This window comes from Sturnus vulgaris, chromosome 1 (assembly GCF_052056855.1).
Source record: "Sturnus vulgaris isolate bStuVul1 chromosome 1, bStuVul1.hap1, whole genome shotgun sequence".
In the NCBI taxonomy this organism is placed as follows: Eukaryota; Metazoa; Chordata; class Aves; order Passeriformes; family Sturnidae; genus Sturnus; species Sturnus vulgaris.
Window position 1 is genome coordinate 130752551 of NC_142243.1, and position 22271 is coordinate 130774821.

At 36.9% G+C, this 22271-nt stretch overlaps 1 protein-coding gene across 1 annotated transcript in view; it reads right to left on the reverse strand.

Annotated features, from left to right (window-relative positions):
• Nucleotides 1-10499: 10499 nt before the first annotated feature.
• Nucleotides 10500-22271, reverse strand: part of MMP16 (matrix metallopeptidase 16) — a 172663-nt gene continuing 160891 nt past the window's right edge. Inside the window, exon 10 of the mRNA XM_014870751.2 lies at nt 10500-21364. Coding sequence (XP_014726237.1) covers nt 21030-21364 — 335 coding nt within the window. The 3' untranslated portion in view covers nt 10500-21029. The remainder of the gene's footprint in view (nt 21365-22271) is intronic.

Consider the following 22271-nt stretch of genomic DNA (forward strand, 5'->3'; position numbering starts at 1 on the left):
ATATAATATATATATATATATATATATTTGTGTGGGTGTGTGGGTGTGTCTGTGTCTGTGTGTCTGTCTGTGTGTCTGTGTGTCTATGTGTGTATTTAATCTCAGAATCACAAAATGACAGGGAGGGGGACTTGAGGATCATCTAGTTCCAACTCCCTGAGGTAGGCAGGGACACCTTCCATCAGACCAGTCAGAGACCCATCCAAACTCACCTTGAACACCTCCAGAGATGGGGCATCCACAGCTTCTCTGGGCATCTACTTCCAATGCTTCACCATCTTTAAAGAATTTCTTTGTGATATCTAATCTAAACCTACACTCTTTTGATTTGAAGCCATTCTCCCTTGCTCTGTCCTTACGTGTAAGTAGCCTTTCTTCATTTTTTCTTAGGTTCCCTTCAGTACTGGAAGGCTGCAATTAGGTCACCCCAAAGCCTTCTCTTTCCAGGTTGACAAACCCCATTCTCTCAGCCTTTCCTCATAGGAGAGGTGCTCCATCCCTCTCATCTTCTTGGTGGCCCTCCTATGGACTCACTCCAACAGGTCCATGTCCTTCCTGTGCTGGGACCCCAGGGCTGATGCAGCCCTGCAGGTGGGGTCTCACCAGAGCAGAGCAGAGGGGCAGAATCCCCTATTTCTGCCTACTGCCCTTGAAGTTTTGGATGGAGCCAAAGCCACATTTGGCTTTCTGGGATGCAAGAGCACATTGCTGGGTCATATCCAGCCTCTCAGACACCGGCATGCCCAAATTCTTCCTGACATGGCTGCTCTTAATCTATTCAGCTCAGCCTGTGTTGATACCACTACCCCAACTCAGGTGCAGCACCTTGCTTTTGGTCCTCTTGAACCTCATGAATTTCCCATGGGCCCACTTCTTGAACTTGTCCAGGTCCCTCTGGATGGCATCCTACCCTTCAGGTGTGTTGGCTGTATCACTCAGCTTAGTGCCATCTGCAAATTTACTGAGGGTGCCTGTCTATGCCATTAATGAAGATATTACTGGTCCCAGTACAGATCCTGAGGGACAGCACTTTTAATTGACACTCAAAGTGACTCCAAGCCATGCACATACTGCATTTTTTACAGAGGAGATGAGCACATAGAATTATACTGATTAACTTAATGTGTTAGGGAGACAAAGGATAAATTTAAATTATTCTAAAGATTAATATGGCACTCGATGCCATGATTGAGTTGAGGTGTTGGGCTGGGTTCGTCTTGCTGATCTTGGAGGTCTCTTCCGACCATGTGATTCTGTGATTCTGTGATTTAGTTTTTAATTAAGAGGTACTCAGGTGCCCTCAGTGTGCCAAGTCAGTCTTTTCATGAGTCGCACTAAGTAGCACCACGCAGAGAGCATATACAATATAAATCTTGACAATGTAAAGATCTGTAAATGGGAGACTGTCATAACATGACACACAGAAATACTTGTCTCAGTTTAGGCCTTTGTCTGTTTAAAATTCAATTACTAATGGTGAGCATTACTGTTATAATAACTTTCAAAAATGTGTTTTCATGATCATTATCCTGAAACTCATCATCCCCCAAGTGTCTGATTATCATTGTGTCTTGTTTCAGTGAAGAGGCAGAAAAGTATTACATGCACTTATCCCATTTAAATATTGACATTAAGTATATCTACTTATGTATGGGTTGATAATGAAATACAGAATTCAATAAATGGAGATCCTTCACATTACCACTTGAAATTTCAGTTACCCGAAACAGTGGGAAGCTTGGTTGCTTACTCCTCACAGAGTCAAGCCAATTACAGCAAATGCTGTTTGTTTACCAACTCAATATATAAACATATAAATGAGAATATGGGATCTTAGTCCAGTATCTTGAGCCCCTTCCTCAGAGATACTGCTTTAAATTGTCTTCTGCTTTTCAGCAGTCTACTACTTTAAATTTTCTTCTGCATTATTCTTCTGCTTTTCAGCAGTCCTACGTTTTGACATGTGCAGTCTGGAGAGCTCCTTGTGCCTGTGGTGGTGGTTTCTATTGCATTGCTCCAAAGAGGTTTGGTTTATTTGTATTTATCAATTCATTTGTTGAGTTAACTTGTAGTTATCTTCTAGTGTCTATGATCATTTATAACCAGCAGATGAGCACCTTACCTGTGTGCTGTGTAAAGAATCTACTTTGGCTAGCTTAAAGCCTACCACATACCAGTTTCATTTGAATCACTTGAAGGGTAAGTCATGAAAAAGTGCTTGCTATAGACTTATTCATATAACTCAGTTTTTCAGACCATTTATGTTTCCCCTCAGCTATCTTGTTTGAAAAGTCATCCTATACATAGTCATTTATTATAGAGGAGGAACAACTTTGATAACTTTGCTCATCCTTGTAGCCTTTATCCAAACACAGATACATTATAGAATATTATTACTGTGCTACTACACAAATTTTGACATTTAGGTGGAGGAATGGAGGCAGAATTTCAAATAGAATTCGAGATGAAAGTGTCTAATGGATTTATACAGCAGCATAATGATTTTTCAGTATTTTGGGTCTTTTTGTTCTCTATTCGTTTCTAACAACTTCTAACATTCACTTTTCTTCACTGCCACAGCATATTGACGTATCACTTGTACAGCTTTCCCTCTCACAGTCCTAAGAGCTTTTTTCAAACACTAATACTTGGCTCAGAAAACATCATTATAGATAAGAGTTTTATTTTTTTCATATGTATTTCCCTTGTACATAATTTCATTTATGTACCATTTCATTTCCAATCCCTTACTATTATGCATTTTTATAATTAACACTCATTCTTTGTCTTTATTAGTTAGTATCATCAGCAAACTTTCTCACACATTTTTTCCAGATAATTTATGACTATTGTGAATAAAAATCTCTGACAGATACTTTTATGACGTCTCTTTATTGTAGAAACTAGGTAATAATGCTTTCTTTTACTTCTTGTAGCTTAATAACTTGCTCATCCATCTGAAAACCTTAAGTCTTTTGCTGTCACAACTAAATTTCTTTGCGAGTATTTGGAGAAGAATCTTAATAATGCCTTTTGGAAATCCAGAGAAGTGTACCAACTTGATTAGCATTATTTACATGTTTCAAGAACTCTAATAGATGATTCTGTTACTAAAGTAACTCGGATTCAATTCTAATGTACTATTTTTATCCCTGTGTTTACAAGTCACTCTCCTAAGGTTATTTTGCTCACTAGAGCAGTTTCCTGCAATTTTTCAGATTTTGTACAAAGCTCCCTAAAAAATCACTTTCACTTTAAGCACCTTCCTGTCATGAGGCAGTTTTAGGAAGAAATGAGTCAACACATTTCATAAATCAGTTAATTCTTTTTTTCAGTTCCTTCAGAACTCTTAAACAAATGACAGAAATTTGCAGAAATTTGATACTTGTGATCCCACCAACTACTCTAACATACTGACATTTCAGCTTGAGGTGATACTATGACAATAACATCCAGGAAGACAATTTGACCTCTCCATGTTCTTCATTTTTAAGCCAGTTACAGAATTTTGCATCTCCACAGAAGTAAAGCAGTGCCCATTATACCATCAAATAAAGTAAAATAAACTTAAAGAATAGTTGCAGGATTATCCTTGTCTAGCAGTCAGACACTCACAAAGCTGTTTATTCACAGCCTGTTGTCCACAGCACAGGGGCAGAAGATAGAAGGGAAAACCTCATGAATTGAGATAAAGACAGGAAGATCAGTTAGCAATAACTGTCATCAGCAAACAGAGTCTGGTGAGAAATGAATTTAATTTATTGACAGTTAAGATAAGTTTGGATATCTGAAAAACATAAACATATTAAAACACCAACTTCCCCTCACCCTTTCCTTTTCCCAGGCTCTACTTCACTCTTGCGTTCCTGGCTCTTCTACATTTCTCCTCCTTGTTCAGGGCAGGTGAATACAGAATAGGGGTTGTGGTCAGTCTGAAACAACTTCTGTCTACAGCCCTTCCTCCTCACACTTGTTCCCTGCTCCAGTGTGGGGTCTCTCCAGAAGTTCCTGTTCCTCAGAACGAACCTGCTCCAGATTAGAGTCCTCCATGAGCTCAGTGTCCACATTTGGTCCACTGTGCTCTCTTGCACTGCTGGGGAATCTCTGCTCAGCACCTAGAGCACCATCTCCCCTTCCTCCTTCTCTGACCCTGGTGACTGCAGGTATGCTTCTCATCTTTTTTTTTTAGCTCACTCCTCACTGCACACACAGGATTTTCAGCCATTCTCCCAGAGGCACCACCCACTTTGTTGACAGGCTCAGTTGTGTCCATCACTGTGTCCCTTGGAACTGACTGGGAATGGCTGTGTGCAGCATGGAGCAGCTCTGGCCTCTCCTCACAAAGGCCACCCTGTAGCTGCTCTACCAGCACCTGGGCACTGGCAGCACATACAGTGCCTAAATTTCCTGTAAGCCACCAGAGGTGCCCAGGAAGGGGGTCAGCCAACATGTTCCACTGAGAAAGAATTTGCTGTGACAGATGCAGCATTAAGAATGTGAAGAAACACAGAATTTAGTCGTGGCACAACTGAAGACATTCACTGTAAAGAGGCTTTGTTTTCATACCAAAATAGTGTCTAAATTCCTTATTCATTGACTGGAGAGGCAATTTAGAATCAGATTCACATCAGTTGCCATAATATTTTCTAAATGAAGGCTGGAGTAAAATTCTCTTCAAGAATTCCTCTCTCAAGATTCCCTTGAGCTGAGGAGCTTTGGAGTCTAGAAGTCTCCACACCCCAGGGAGAAATGCTTGAATGAGCTGACCATCTACAAATGTGAAATCTACCTGTTCATCACTAGATGAGGACTCAGAGCTCCAGATGTGCCTAGACGAGTAGAGCCAGAGTTGTACTGTCTTCCTTCTCCAGTGCTTCTTACTCTTAAGTGTCACCTTGCTCAACAGGTTGACAATTATAAATCACACTTTTGGTGCTCAGTCACGCTATTGGTGATTCTACTCATCCCAATACAGAGTGTTGGCCAGTAATGGTTATATGATTCACCAAAGGTCAAAATAAGCAGTGTAACTGTGCTGGGAAATTGAATATTATTCCAGTTAGGTAATAATATTAGGTCTCTTTCTCACTCGAGTCACAAGACTACCAAAGTAGCTGCAAACATGTTTTATGTTCTATGCAGATGCAAAGAATCAGGAACTCCTGAGGTTGCCAGGCTGCAGTTTGGGTCTGACTACTACAATCATTCATGTAAAGATTATGGAGGAAAAGTGACTTAGGGGAATAATATTATCAAGGCTAAAATAATTACTTTTATGTATAAAGAAGAAAGCTCTGCATGAACTGTAGAGCTTCTGAGATAAACAGGCACGTATGATTGTGTCAGTGTAATTTGGAGAAAGTTGGGAGAAGTGAAGCAGAAGTTTTTGTCCCCCAAGGAACTGTTCCTGCAGCCCACATCAACAGAGGCATGCCCACTGCAGAGTGCCACGCAGCCTGACCCATCAAAAGAATAATTTAATCTTAGAACTTTGAAATTCCCATCTCACTGAGCCACTTAGGTTCAATTGTTTTAATTAAAATTTAAATGAGATTACAATTCCCTGTTTGGAGTTTCAACGGTCACTGGGACTTTACAACATTAGGCAATGTCCTATTAAAGGATTTGAGAAAATATCTCACATCCAGGTATTTTATACTAACCCAGTACTGTTGATCTGGATTTAATTTGCTGCTTTCTCTTTAACTGTTGATTGCTCCTGGGCTTGATAAGTAATATAGCCAGAAAAATATACATTGTCCAGATTTCCCCCCAAAATTTAAATAAATAGAAACTCCATTGTCAAAATTAATTTCCATATAGTGTAAAGCACAGCTCAGAACTGCTCTTGCTAAATACTCTGGTCTTTTCTGCTTTTCTCATTTTTTCAGATTGTTCATCTTTTCCCCATTTCCATCTTTTTATAAAATCATTAATATTCTCTGTATATTAATTTACCTGTTCCTTCATCCTCTGAAAGAACTGAGTATACACAGTGCAGTAACATTTCTCACAAGTTATAAGCTTAACCTGTATAATATAAGCCAGCATATATGCAACAGGTACAGCTGTTGAGTGACTTAATTATAGCTAAATTTTAGCTGACAAACAAAAGAAATCAAAATGGGTTGTATTGTATTCGCATGTCCAGGTTTTTGTAGCAGAGGACAACAGAGGGGTATCTTCTCTGAGGAGCTGCTGGAAGCTTCTCCCATGTCCAACAGAGCCAATAGAAGCTGGCTCCAAGATGGACCTGCCACTGGCCAAGGCTGAGCCACAAGTGATGGTGACAGACCTTCTGGGATAATGCATTTAAGGAGGGGGGGGAAAAACCCCTGCAACTGCAGACAGAGAGAGGAGTGATAATATGGGAAAAAAACAGCTCTGAGTACACGAAGGTCAGTGAAGAAGGCAGGGGAGAAGGTGCTTCAGGCACTGGAGCCAAGATTCCCCTGCAGCCCCTGGTGCAGACCATGGTGAAGCAGCTGTGCTCCTGCAGCCCATGGAGGCTCATGATGAAGCAGAGATCCACCTGCAGCTGGGAGGACGCCAAGCAGGCAGATATACCTGCCAGAGGCTGTCACTCCATGGGAAGCCTGCACTGGAGCAGGCACCTGGCAGGACCTGTGGCCCCATGAAGAGAGGACGGTCACTCTGCAGGGGTTTGGAGCAGGTTTGCAGGGAGGACTTGTGAACCGATGGGGAAGCAAACCTGGAGCAACCTGTTCCTGAAGGACAGCACTTTGTGAAAGAGACGCACAAAGGAGCAGTTCATGAGGAACTACAGCCTCTGGGGAGGACTCACTGTGCAGAAGTTTGTGGAGGACTGTCTCTAATGGGATACTCAGGTTTAATTGTTGGCTGGGCAGTGTCCAGTGGTAATACAAAACTGTAGGAAAGTCAGGTATGCAAATTCATGTCACTTATTTAACCACAGAGAAGCATGTATTGAGGTCCCTTTCCATTTTCCCTTTTTATTTCCTTTGTATTGTGATTCCTGACAGTGCTGACAATACCCCATTTCATTTCATCCTGTGAGTCTGAGTGTTGCTGTATCCAGCATTTATTCTATTGTCTGCATCTCTGTTCTGGAAGAGGGGTGAAAGGAATACAATTGATTTAACTTATGTGTCTTATGAAGAGAAAGTGTCTTAAATTAGCTGCTAAATGTATCTGCCTGTTCAATGGAGAGAACCAACTTCCAAAGGCCCTCAGCTAGGATACAAATCTATTATATTCAGGTAGAGCCCTATTGTGGTTACTTTAGGTACAGGTTAGGAGGTACAAGTTGGCAATTATTCCCTTTGCTAGACTTGGAATGGGCATTTAACTTTCTGATCTCAAACTGTTTTTCTGATAGACTAAGTTGACCTTGGAGAAGGCCAAATTTTACCTCTGAGTTTACTACAGTTCTGAATCTAAAGAGTCCCTGACTTGTCAATTATACCTAAACAGGACTAACAAACTTATATATAATTCTTATAACTGAACTGAACTTCTCATGAACTGTGAGTCTCTATTTCTTTTTGAAATTAAGTACTTTGAGAACATGCCTTATGCCTGAAATTCTTCTACCTACTGGGATCATATGGAAAGAATGATTCTATCTTACCCACTATGCCATGGTGATTCCTGGAATAACTGCTTCTCAAAAGTAAACACAGGTTTTATGCCTAAAAGGCCCAGCTAGAGCACTCCAAGAGAAAATCTGCAATGCACACACAATGTGGACTGCCATGGAAACCAGGCCTGGGAGAGATCTGAGGACAAAGTTATTTGACACTGTGAAAGTATTTTGATATTCCATATCTTTCTTGTAAAACTGGTTCTTCACAGATAATATAGTATTTCATTATAAAAGAACAACACGAATAGAAAAACTCTTCAGAATCTTTTAAAACTGAATGTATTACTTAAATCACAGTATGATCAAAGGCATGCAGTGGGAAGCTGGCCACTGTGACAGAATAACAACTTCCTGGTGTAGAAACAAGAGGAGTGCAGCCACACTTGTCATTTGTCATAGTGAGAATGTTTGACTGACGCTGAAAATCAAAGCAAGAATTATCTATAAACCACAACACAAAAGCACTGCACAGTAAATCTCTCATCTAGCAATTAGACAGCAAGTGAGCAAGTCATGGATAACAAGAATGCCTCTACATGTCACTTCAGAGTAACATTTTAAGTAGAAGACTCCTGGAGAAAAGAAGAAAGATAATCAATATGGTTATTAATGACACTAATTTCACACAAACATCTGGGAAATTAAGCATGTTCTTTAGGAGTTGTTTTTTGCAGTAACGTGTAAAGGAATGAATAAGTTGCAAGCCAAACTTCATGTCAATATATTGAGTGGTGTAGCAATGATATTTATTTTAACCTGGAAACTTTTCAGAAATTAAATACTAATATAAAAACATCTTTAAAAACATTTTTCAAATACTTTTCTTTTTGTTTTCTTCCATTCAGCTTTACTTTTACAATAAAATACTTGAGTTCTCTTGTCTCTTGAATCTGAATATACCAGATTTAAAACATAAAAAAAATTTAAAACTTATGAGGAAAAGAGGCACTTAAGTGAAAAAGCCTGTATGTTGCATTTAATACGACACGTACTGAAGTAAAAGGATAAGGTTTTGTCAAGTCTTGGGAAAACTGCATTCTGAATGTTTGTGCAGAGGCTCAGAGTACACTTCCCTTTAGGCTGAAAGTGACTTGAGTGAACACTGGTTAGGCATTGATTAGGGTCTAGCTTTTTATACTAATGAAGCACAGATCAAATGTGCACCTAAAATTTTCATATCTTATAGCAAAATCTCCTTACCAACACAGACTCATTTTTACCCAACATCAGCACTACACTGTCAACATACTCGGAGAAAAGGCAGTTTCACTCATGTATATTGTAGATTTTAGGATCAAATAATATCCATTAAAGTGCAATCCTTATAACTCATAATAAGTACCCACATAATAAGTGCCCAGTTTTCCCATTTGCTTTAGTAAGTGTTCCATAAAATATTGGTTTATTTTTAGTTTCTTTTGAGTGGAAAATGAGTATGTTCTATGCCATTGCATGCTGTTTTGACCTGAAGAAAATAATATATAATATATTCATAAGCTTAAATTCCATTGAGAGCTATTCATGTCCAAATGTTTAGTTGATTGTGTTCATTTTTTAATAATTCAAACAAGCAACAAGAAAGTGGTTGGCAAGCAGTGATTAGGAATATCTGCTATTCATAATCATTTTTGTCTAACTAGTTAACATAGTAATTATTTCGTGATTGAAAAGCTTTTTGAAGAATACCTGGAAGCTAAAGCTTGAATTTGGGCCCAAATATTAAAAAAAAAATCTAATTATCTGCTACATAACTATATGGCAATAGATCTGAAAAACTGCACCAAATTTCTTGTATGTTAACTGTAATTGCTGATGTTTACTAATCAGTTTTCTGCCCCTAGCATCACCTTTACTCATGAAGTGAATGGTATTGAGAAGACATGAATCAGCTTGGAAGTTGTTTTAAGTCAAATCTTTCAAACAATGCACTTTCACAAACTTAAGGATGATGAGGTAGAGACTCTCCCCAAACCATTCCATTCAGAACTGGTGCTTTTCCTGTCAGTCACCTGTATGTAAGGCCCACCCAGGGACCTTTTCCTCTTTCGTGGCTGAGAACTGCAGCCAATGATTTCTGTTTCACCCAAGCACCTCTTATCTAGAATGGAAAAGAGCAAAGCTTCAGGTAGCTTAGGTATGTGATGTGTTTGGCCTCAGGTCCTGGATCAGTTTACAAACACTGTTGTCATTCTTGCAAGAATACTGAACCAATAATAACTTTATGTTTTTCTTCCAACAGACTGAGCTTGTTCCTGGTTTCCTGTGCCTACACATATGCATGGGTGTAGAAAACCTATAATGCTTTATAGCCTAAGAAGAATTACATGGTTGTTGACATGGGAGAAACACATATCTTTGCAAAACTGAGCTGGATTGCTAGTTTTACAAAACTTTCCTTTGCTCTTAGTCTTCTGGTCTTCTATTTTAGTTTGATTTCAAAAATTTTTTTTGTTGTGTTTACTCTTTGCCTATTATCTAATTTGGATCGTTAGACTCAACTTTTCTTTACATTAAATTTGTCATGGTTTTGTTACATATAACAAAGGAGGGAATTCAGCTGCCTGTTCGTCATTTTTTGTAGTGGTTGTGACAGCAATCTTTCAGACATTGCAGAAGTAGGTCCACTGTCACTTACTCCAACTCTTTTCCAACACAAATTAGTTTTCCTATTCTATCTTGATTGGGAAAATTAACTAATGTTTCCTTCACCTTTCTTATAGCCAGATACATCCATAATATATCTATAAATGTCATTATCTGTTATTATACACAGGCATTCATGTTCTGAGGCTAAATTTGGCTTTAATGCTATACAATATCTAAAGAACAGTAGGTATAAATCTTACAGCAATATATACCAATTAAACCACAATGCCTTTATCAAAATTTTTTTCTGTTCTCTTATTTATTGACAGATTTTTTTTTTAATTACAACACAATGAAACGATGGTAAGTACATAAGATGCAATAGTATAAAAAGCCATTTTAACCCTTCCCTTGGTTAAGACACTTACAGCAGACAACTGCCCCACCCCAATTCCCCCCTTCTCAAATGAAAACAAAAAATAAATATAAATTAATAAATATAAAACAAATCACTGCACAGCCCTTAACTCTTTGATTGCCATGGCAAGAACCATAATGATGATTCTAGCGTGTGACGTTCGGTGGTTAAAGGTTGCCGCAGCAGTCAAAGGGTTATAGCATTGTAAACATAAGTACTTTGAAAATGTTCAGTCATGTTAATGGTCTACAGCACTGAGATTATTATCATGACCCCTTGACCTTTAATGACACAACAGTATTAGCTTGGTGAGCTGTTACATAGATTAATTAACCCATTTAGTTTAACAATGCACTATGAGGTCTTGATTTACTAACAAAAGACTACTTGTGTATAATAAAACACTGTTCAATGCATTGATCAATAAAATCAATGAAAAAAATCAGTCTAAGCACCACAAAATTTTGCCTGATTATATCTGACAGTCATAATACACTTTAGCACCATTTAGTCAGCCTTGCATTTGCACACAAACAAGCTTTGTGTTTGTCAGTAGAAGCTACCTGAAGGAATAACATATGTCAGTTATAAAAAGGTTACCGTATAGAATGCTGTGTGAGCCAATAAAATAAAATAAAATAACAATAATAAAATGAAATTCAGTTGCAGAAAGCAAATAAATGCTCCAGTTATTCTGATACTAACACACATCCTAATAAGCGGAACATGGGCATGAAATGAATATGGAGCTATGCAGAGAAAAGGGAATAAAAATGAGAAATTTGTTTCACACAAGAGAGATAATCACATCCATATTCTGACTTATTTGTCAGGCTTTGAAAATTAAATGAATAACTGTTGGGTGGTTGAAGATAAAGAGCTTGAAGATTTTTAACAATATGTGAGTTTTAGGGTCATGTTATGCATAAAACCACTTTCAGAGATATCCTATCAAATACATTAACACCCTTGTCTCTGCATGAAAGGTTGATTTCATCTTTCTCAGACATGGAGGATAAATAAGCAAATCATTGGGTGGGCAGAACTACAACTGTAGTAGCTTCTAGCTAACATACTGGAGCCAGAACAATTTCTATTGGAATTACAGGGATGAAGGAATGTCAACAAGAAGGAAAATGGAATCAGCTGCTAAAATAGCACTCAACAAGAAGAACGAAGGAAGAAATCAAGTTCTGATAGATACTAGAATACAGCATCTGGAAAGAACACAAGGTGCATGATATTCATAAAGAGAAACAAGGATGTGTATGAAGCTTGGAAAACAATGTACCCTTCTTGTACATATCCATATCAAACTCTGGTTGACTACAGACTGACAAAACTAGCTGCACGTCTTTTAACTGCTAACAATACTACCACAAGACTGGCAAGAAGACATTGCATCCCTCAAACAGTTTATGATCATATAGGAACACCTATAACATGAAGCAAACCTCAGAAGTCAAACACCTGCACCTTTCTCTGCAAGCTGTGTCTGAACTGGGCAATGAATCCAAGACTACAGTGGCACATGGCAGAGTGAGTTCTTTATATGTGATACCGAAAAATTAGGATCAATTGGAAAACAGTGCATAATAGCAAAGCATTCTGCCATGCAACAGTGCTAGCCTATTATGCTACAGCAGTAAGGTTATGGTAATTGATGTATGTGTATGAACTCACTTGTGGTAGAGGAAGGACTCCAGACATAAAATTCTTGTCTGAATATCCATGACACAGATTATAGGCATCAGAATACAAAGAAGGAAAAGAACAGGTTAAAGATGAGATCTGGAAACACTGATAATAGCACAGACTGTCATAAGCCATACATACAAATGGTATGTAATGGCTGGCACCAAAAATAGTAGGTCTCTGCTGTTATACTGTCGTATATCTGGCAAGTCAAGTAGTTCCAAGATGCAAATAAAGAATCCATGATGATCAGTCCTGGTGTACCATGCCATTTTCATTAAAGACTTAAGGATGGCAATGTCAATGGATGGCAAAGACTTCAATAATCTGCTGTAAATTAGAGCTGAGTGTTGAGTACTGGACAATGAACAAGATTCAGTGAAAGATATACATCAAGTTCCTCAAATATTTGCAGGAGATTTGAGAAGGTACTACCTCTTCATTGTAGACTCAAAAAGCTGCAATTCCTAGTTACAAACTGTAAAAAGTTGTACATGATTAAACAAGATAGACAACAAAATTGGTTTTGCTTATTTGTATAATGAACAGATTATTTCCTACTTGCCTACCAAGAGAATATAAAATTAAATATTCCTTTAATTAGTCAGGAAACATGTCAAAGTGCAATAAGAAAAGGGGATGGAGGAGAATCAGAAGTTTGACTGTATTTATCAATTTACATATAGAAATAGAAGTAGATGATACATCTAATGGCCATAAAAGTATTTCTGTCATATCAAACACTTCAGGACTATCATGGAAATAAAGATACATGGCTGTAATATAGACTAATAGAGATTAAAGACTTCCTTGTCCTATAGTCTTTTAATCAGTTGAATTCTTCAAATCATCTTGGATCTAATTTCTGAGAACAAACAGAAGGACATTTCACTGTGACCAGTTTTTGCACAGAGATTCAGGTTAATATTAGTTTGACTAAATCTATCTCAAAAGATTTTGATTGCACCAGATAAATAATTACTATCTATTACTATATATATTTGCAGTCAGGTTTAGAGCAACTGTATTGAGAAGCTTTTTGACTGACTGCTATGACTCTAAATACAGAATTCAGTAGACTTTCTACAGCCTAACAGATATCTTTGTTGTTGGAGGCCAATAATACTTTCCAAGCTATCACCAAGTTCTTGATGTCTCTTCTCTTTTATTGTTGATCATGTGAAATTTTAGTAGTGTTAGTGATCCTTGTTTTCATCTCTTTTTGACAAATTGGTGTTGTACTTGCACTTATAAGTCAAAATGTTTTTATTCCTTTTCCTAATACTTTACCTATTCCATTACATAAAGTAAGAGTTCAGAATAGAGTATTTTCATCATCACAGATTCCTTCAGTTCTGGATTCCTATTCAAGGTTAAAATTTCTTTGAGTATAATGATGTCCTTTATTTCCATAAGCTGTGAGTATTGACAACAGCTATTCTGAAAGGTCTATTTGATTGTTTTCATCTGCCTGGTGATGCATGGCCGGAATTCATAGCACTTTATCTTATGAGGTAAAACACAACCATGTACATATAAGCTGCAGCTTTGCCTTGCAGGTATGAATTGTAGTTGTCATGGTCATTTAAAACAGTGCTGTAGGTTGCTGATGATGTTTTCTGAATGCATGTCATCACATGTATCATTTCCCAAGTTACATAATTCTACTTATATCCAAGCAGACAAACTGCCCGGAGCTGACTTCAACACAGTGTTCCCATAAGATATGAAGGTGATCAGTATGTGAGCACTGGCAATTTTGTGGTGATTGCCAAGCATAGCAAATAGAGTATGTTTTTCTCTGTTTAGAATCACTGTATGCCCAAATATGAGGCTGTGCATTTACCTGCAACATATCAGTTGTAAAATAGTACTTTCTGAGATCTATTTAATATTTTAATCCAATTTTAAACACTGCCAAAGAGTATTAGAAACCATCATTTCTGAAAGTGATGGCAAAAGTGATACCATGGAAAAACCTGCTTTCTCTTCTTTAAGGTTGCAAAATGATAGTAAGGGAACCAAATTTTTTATATTTTATAAATACAGATTACGTGCTGACACTAAGTACTCTTGGCTTCAGCAAGGCATATGAATTTATGCACAGCCATGTAAGCTATGAATTTGTATGTAAACTGGGTGTTAAATACCAACACATCAGGATGGAAATATGAATTAGAAGCATTTTATAACTCAACACACAACCCTGCAAGTGGTAAACCCATAGGGACATTCACTAATTGGCAGAGTTACACTGTTCTGTTGCCAGTATGTAAGTAACACAATAGTTCACTAAAAACTCTTAAAACTCCACTGTCATATTGTTAAGGACTAACTAGGTACTTTAGGAAGTTATTTTATGTCAGGATTCTGGTACTAATCCCATTTCCAGAAAGCTCCTGTAATGATGGATTGACACATGCATGGCACAGAATGAAAGGGATTATTCCACAGAATGGAGAAAATATTCAATATATTTTACTGCAAGAGAGAAATAAAATTAAAAAAAAAAGGTCATGAAAGGCTTGAATTAAGATATGCCGCTCCAATAAGATTAAGGTTGTAGTTATAAAATAGATGTGATTCAATTTCATATTATTATAGCCACCATATAAAACAAGGTTTTGTGTTTAGTTAGTAGTAATTTCTACTACTAATTAAACAGAAAACCTTGTTTTATGTGGTGGCTATAGTAATAGTAATCTGTGGACAATGGTATTCTACAGAAGCGGAAGAAACTAAGCTGTGTGACTGGAAAGCTTCGTGCCATCATAAGTGGCTGGCATGTGTAATGATTATTGTTTATGAAGTTTTACTGTGACAGCAAGCATCCACATCCGAGTATAGAAAACTGCCTTTAGCATGCTAGTTTACATCAGCCTTTCTTCATTTATAGCTAAAATTTATTTCATTTACACTGTTGGTAGTCCGGACCAACACTTAAGGACATCTCCACAAAGTAAACATACTTTATGGACACCACTCACAGAATATCCTCTTTCAAAGACAAAATGGGCAGCTGCAATTCCAAATGTTAATTAACTGACCATAATTTTAGATGATATGCTAAATCTTATGCATACTGGGAAAGAAGATCTGTTTATAATGCATGTGTTTAATGCTGTCTACATCCTTCCATAAAATACATTTTGATTTTAGGAACAGATACTTGCTGTGCTCACACACTGATGATCCCTCAAAATATGATCTTCTGATTGTTACTGGGCATTCCTACTTACTTATTCCATACATATATCAAATAATTCCACATCATACAAAATCTATGCTGCCTTACATTAGAGGTTACCTTACATCAAGCCTCAAAAGGAGCCAGTTTGCAACAAGTGATGGCATGCTTTTGATGTTTACCAGATATTTTCAGCATTGATGGCAGTGATGACAATGTCTTTCTTCATCAGCCTCTGACATCTCAGATGGCAAGTCACAAGAATGGGTTAGACAGATTTGACTCACACATTACATATTTTTCATGAGACTAGTGGCAGACAATTAACTGAATTACATGCATATATCAGAGATTAATTTTATGAGCACATGGTTCATTTATACCTGATTTTGTAACTGACATATGTTTAAATGGTCTTATCTCATGAGAACCACTCTGTTTGTCTGCAGTCTGTGTAAGTAGGAGCTAAGGAAGTATGCCTAACATTACAGTGCTGGGGTATCACAACTATACCATTGTACTGAATAACAGGTTATCTGTTCCTCAGCTTCCAGACAATACTTTTTGATTTACAGCATAGCTAGACACCTAAGTGGCCAGTGTCATTTTTTTCTCGGCTGATAGTAATGATTTCCCTTATAACTCTTAGACTGAAGTCATCTATTTATACTTCTGGAAACAGAGGTGTCCAGAGACGGTCTTGACAAGAACAAAAGGCAAATTGGGAGCTACTGTTCTGTAATGGCAGCTTCACATCTCCCACTGTCATGGTGCATGGCTTCCTTCACCTCTGTAAAGGTGATGAAACTTAGGCCATGTTTTTAGGAGATATAGGAGCCAGGACAGAGCAAGCCCCTGCAGTCATTTCCTTGCTCCTCCACCCAGTCATCTCATGCTCTTTCCAAAGTAGGCTGCTAATGGTATGGTAGCTTGCATTTCTACTTCCTTAAAAATCCAGTGCCTGGAACATTCATTGTTCACTTTACTATGTGTGTGTTTTAAGATTTGTCCTAATAATGGGTTAAAAAAAAAAAAAGTAATAAAATGCTTCCATTGCTAATAGGCAGACCGACTTCCTAGGCTATGCACTTTTTTTCTAACCAACAAGCTAGAATTAAATTCTATATAATTTGGTACCAAAAGCTACATTTAACTGACATTTAGATTGTAAAGTAAGACCCCCAAAAAACTTGAAAATTCAAAAATTAAGCCTTACACCCTGTTCTTAACCCACAGTGCTAATGGCACAGGACTCTTGATCAAGCAACTGGGGATTTGAATTATATTTCTAAGAAAAAGTGTAAGTCTGCCCCTTATGTTTGGATGTATTAGCATAAGTTACTTTAATTCACAAAACTAGCCTTATAAATTTTTTTCTTTAATTATCCCCTCCCTTTTCCCACTTCGAAAGAAGAAAAAGAACAAAAGTTCATAGGAATATATAAAATATGTATTACATTTATTCAGGAGAGTTGAAAGGGCTCCTTTGGAGCCATTTGAGTCTCTCCATCCCAGTCTATCCAGTAAATATACAGTTACATATTTTTAATTTTTTTTGATAAAAATTAATTTTGTCTACAACCTTTTCATAGGTTTAGATATTGAAAGGCCAAAGGAAACACTGCCATAATCTACTCTGGCCTTCTGCATCATACAGACCATAGTACTCTGAAGATATTTGACTTTGTGTAGTCAGCTTGATAGACTGTAGCTGATTAACACAACACATATTCAGTTTTGTATTGTTCCAAAGTACAGATCATGACAATAGCAATATGGAAATGTTTATTAAAAAAGTTGCGGCACATGAGCAGGAACCCAGATTGCATAACTGAAAATGTTTTCAATTTACTTTTTCTTAATTCTGATAATCATAGGCCCTTGTAGAGAAACAACTATTCAAAAAAAATAAAATTGTCTTAGAACTTTTACGAATTTAAGTTCAAAATTAGATCAGGCAACATCACTAATTTACTCTGAAATTCTCTAATTTGAAACTAGCCAGTATGTATTTGGAAATTACAGTGAACACAAATGCTGCTACATCTTTTACTTAAAGCAAACCTTTATGACTGCGTTACAACCTACTGAAAACATGAGTATGCAACAGAAATGTTGACACAATCTTGCTTTGCATGACATAAACATGCCAATATAATTTTTTTCTCCCTTTCTCTGTATATAGCATATATGCATTTTTAAGTAAAAGAAATTAGATTCAACGATCAACTTATCATGTATTCATGTAACTACAATGTACCATATACCAAGCACTAGAATTATCACACTTACCTTCCTGCATAATTACAGTTAAATTCTCCAAACACAAATATTTTTGTTACCTTATCAAAGAACAACAGTCAACATGCTCAGCACTTCATTACTGTCAGGGAAACGGTTGCAGAAAAAAATTAAAGCTGCCATGAAAGATATTTCAAAATTGAAATGAAATTTTCAAGCGAATAAAAAAAACTGATGAGATGCTGTTCTGACTTAAAAAATATATAAAATAAATTTTCCTATTGTAGAGGAAAAGCAAATACAAAATAAGTAGTTCTTTTAGTATTTTCCTCCAACTATCCAAGGGAAAAAATTGGAATAGCAAAATCAATCATTTTGTTCTGTCTATAGCAGAACATAAGTTATAGTAGTTTGTTGACAATAAAAATTTCTCAATGGATTAAAATGTGCATGTGTGTGCATGTGTGTGTTTGTGTACTTTTATAAGTATACAAACACACACATCTTAATACATATTACAAACAGCATAGAATTTCAAATTCACCAAATGAGCTGATCTGCAGCAAAAATCCTGTGCAACTAAATTGTCAACAAATCTATATATTTTCAGCAACAACTGACTTGGATTTACTAAACAATGCTATGGGCTGATACTGGTGCGCTTCTAACCTACAGTACGCAGTACTTCTACAAAACATCTCCAAAATGCCATCTGCATTGCATATTTGTTGAAAACTATATCTTTTTCTAATCTTCATTTTTGTTAACCATACATATGTATATCTGTTTATGCTCTAAGAAATAAGTTTGCAATGCTTTCTAGCATGCCACATATGTTCATAAGTCCTCAAATCAATACAAAATCATGTAATTGAAAAAAAGGCATACTATTTTCATGCTATGCTCAATATAAATATAAATTCAAGGCAGTCAAGCTATCCATTACCAAAACAATAATAATCATAATATATATGTATATATACCTACACTCTCTAAAAAGTGATCCAGTTATGTAGATTAAGAAACCAGTAAGAAATTGGTTGAACGTAGTATAAAAGTCTCATTTTATGTAAAAGCCCATACTGGCCATTTCAAGTATTTTAATACTTTCCTATATCATTTTCATTAATAACTAGATATTTGTAGAAATAATAATTTTATACTGAAAACTGTATTCAAGTTAAATAAAAGTTAACTTCTGCTGTAATTCATTTTTAGAGTGTGCATGTATACATAGCAAAATACCTTTCTACAGACCTATTATAAATATTTTAGTCTATGTCATTTCTCTCCTACTAAAACACTTCAATTTTTTTTTTCTCAGATTTTGGATCATGTCTATCAGGCCTTTCAAGAAATAAAACTCATTTCATTTGCAACACCAGATTCCCTTCAGTTTGTGCCAGTTTGCAAGTTAAAGGTCAAAGACATAGGACAGTACACTTTAAGGAAATTCAGACAGTGAAGCTGTTCACAGAAGACAATGTTTAACTTGGTAATGACAGTCAACAGGTCAATAATCAAGTTCAAGGCAAGCTGTTCATTGTTGCAAAAGCTACTCCCCTCAAAACCTGGCTTTCATAAAAAACCAGGTGTCTGACTTTTGGGGTGCATCATTCTGACCATCTTTAATAAGTTCACAGCCCAGTGACTGTAAAGCCTATCACTGCAAGAAGCAGCTCCTAAAATCAATAAAGAGGTCTGTCAGTTGCTGACTTTTCTCTAGGAAAAAATTATTGATACAAACCTGCTCTGCAGGTCACATGAAAATGACAATACTGCTGTTAGCACAAATTACACAGAATGACAAAATGTTTTGGTGGTCCCTTGGCTCTGTCAGTTGATACCAAGTTTGACTGAAGGCCAGAAATTTTAACCCTTTGAGAACTATGATGAACATGCAAAGGGGTAACACACGAGAGGATACTCATGCACTATCAGAGTCATCTTCTTGGCTTCCCTTTGAAACTGTGACTCTACCTCTGCAGAGGCAAATCAAATTGTCATGCAACATAGTCTCAAGAGAGAAATCCAAGATGCTTAAGATAAGAGGCTAAGCTATAAAATTGTTGTCAGCTCAGAAAAAATTCTTGGTAAGTGGTAGAAATTATTAAAACGTGTTTGGTTCCTTTAACGAGAAAGTAGCTGGTAAATAGATTTTTGTTTTCTACTCATGTTACAAATGCTTTTCTATTAATAATGCAAATAATTAAAAACGCAGTCACAAGAAATCTGTTTCGGAAAACTGATTTTCTTTTGAAACTTGTATTACCCAAACACAATTCTGTAATTTAATGATGACCAAGATTAACATCCACCAGACTCTGAAAACTGGGTGCAGTAGTTCTCAAAGGGTTACACCACCAATATAATACCAGTGTCAAGTTTCTCAATAGCACGTCTGTTGTTTTAGTTCATTGAAATCCACTTCAGTGACACACTGCTTTTTACCATTCTTTGGAATGAGTGCTCCTGACAGACCTATAAAAGGCCTGGGGTAGTTGGCTTGGTACAGCTTGGGAAAGATAATGTAGGAAAATCAACCAGAAATCAAACAAACCAATAAAAAGGTTCTGCTTGAATATAGTATTGAATATGAGTTTAAAACATTGAGGACATAGCCCAGAGCAGCTGTAAAAACCACAAAATGAATGTATTAAGGCTGTTACTATATTGCAGATATTTTGGCCCCTTGTTTGTTGGAAAATGGCTGTCCGAACAGTCTGAAGTCCTGCGTGTCATCCGAGTCTCCCACCTGACAAAACTGGAAGTAGGAGTATAGGACTTTATCCGTAGCAGACAGAAAGCAATCCTCTTTGGAGACAAAGCTGTTTTGGGTCTTCTCACTTTCCTGAAAGTTCCATTGTTGGTTGTTGTGTTTCTCTAAAAAAATTTACTTTCAGCAAAAAATTTTTCGAAGGGGAACAGGCCTTAAGGGAAAAATGTAGAAACATTGGAGATATTTTTATTCCTCTTCGTTAGTTAATCCTGATAGTTTATAGGGCATTGAGCGTGCAGAGGGAAGGCCTAGAATTGAATGACAAAGAAAGACAAAGGACTGAAGAAACAGCAGATACTGTGTATCATGGAAGCTTCCCAGCTGAGCGAATCGCCACTCATGTGCAGGACAGGCAACCCCTGGGTTTTAAAGATCAGCTTTGTTTCAGACTGACAGATGCCCGCTCCTAGCTAGGAAACTGCATAACAGCTCTTGTGTTGAATCTCAAGTTACCACAAACTCCTGGGAGGGAAAGAAAAAAAACCAAAACCCTACATCACACCCACTCTTGCATAGAGCGTTTGCAGTACAGTATGTGGCGGGGTGTTCCTTTCCTTTTGAACTGGAACACAGTGTAAACCAAGACAAGGAGGCACAAGGCCAGGATGCAGGGAATGACGATGGCTATGGCTTTCACAGTGCTGGCTGTGTTGTCCAGTTTGATGACAATGTCAACATCATCTTGAGGGCTGTGTCGGTCTTTATCTCGATCTGTTGGTCCATCACAACCCATAAAATCCTTGAGGATGGATCTGGGATAGCCAGGTTCCACCTTGAGCATCTGGTTATTGAATTTCCAGTACTCTTTTCCTTTGTAGAAATATGTGAAGCCTGAGGAAGAAAGTAGCAATTATTCATGGTCATATGAAACCATGTCATCAAAACACCACGATGGAAATTACTGGTATCATTCTTTTTGTAATTAAAAAAATCAAAACACATAAGAAATAGACTTCAGTTATAGGCATTTCAAATGTTTTTTTTACAGATTTTATTTCTTTACTGTCTCTAGAAATCTAACATTGAGTTTGGGGGTTTTGGTTTGGTTTTATTGTTTGTTTGTTCTTTAGTTGTTCTTTCATTCAGTAAACTGGGATTTTATTTTCTTTCATTACTACAAAAAAGAATCAAATAATTATAGGAATTAGGAAAATTCAAGGTTTGGCCAGTTTGTTCATTCACTGGAAAACCAACTAGAGGTAGAATCCTCAGGGACAGGATAATAATGCATCACAACCTCTTCAAGATGGGAAGTCTCCTAAAATAAATTGCAATGCTATCCAGAAATGAGAACTGACCCTCTTTAATCTCACATAGCCTGTTGTTGTACTTCAGAAGGAGACTGGATGAAATTACAGCATCTTTCACATAAGAAAACAGGTGTAACCAGATTCAAGTTTTCTGTAAAGATCTGATATTTGTTCATTCAGGCACAATCCAATGTTATTATTGAATGTGTTTAAATTGAGAAAAAAACTTGACTCTTGCCAAAAATCTGTATTACTTTGTTAACCTGGCTGGAAAATGGCATTGATCTGGCAAGACACAAACCTTCAGGATGGGTGAATTTTCTATTTATGAGCTGAATGGAAACAGCTGGATTTTTTTTATTTTCATTTTATACATCTCATATATTTCCTGCAGTATTAAAGGCTACTAAGACAGATTAGGCACTATTTGTAGTTAACAGTGCTTTTTGAAAAGGCTGGTAACTGCCCATTTGGAGATAACATTAACC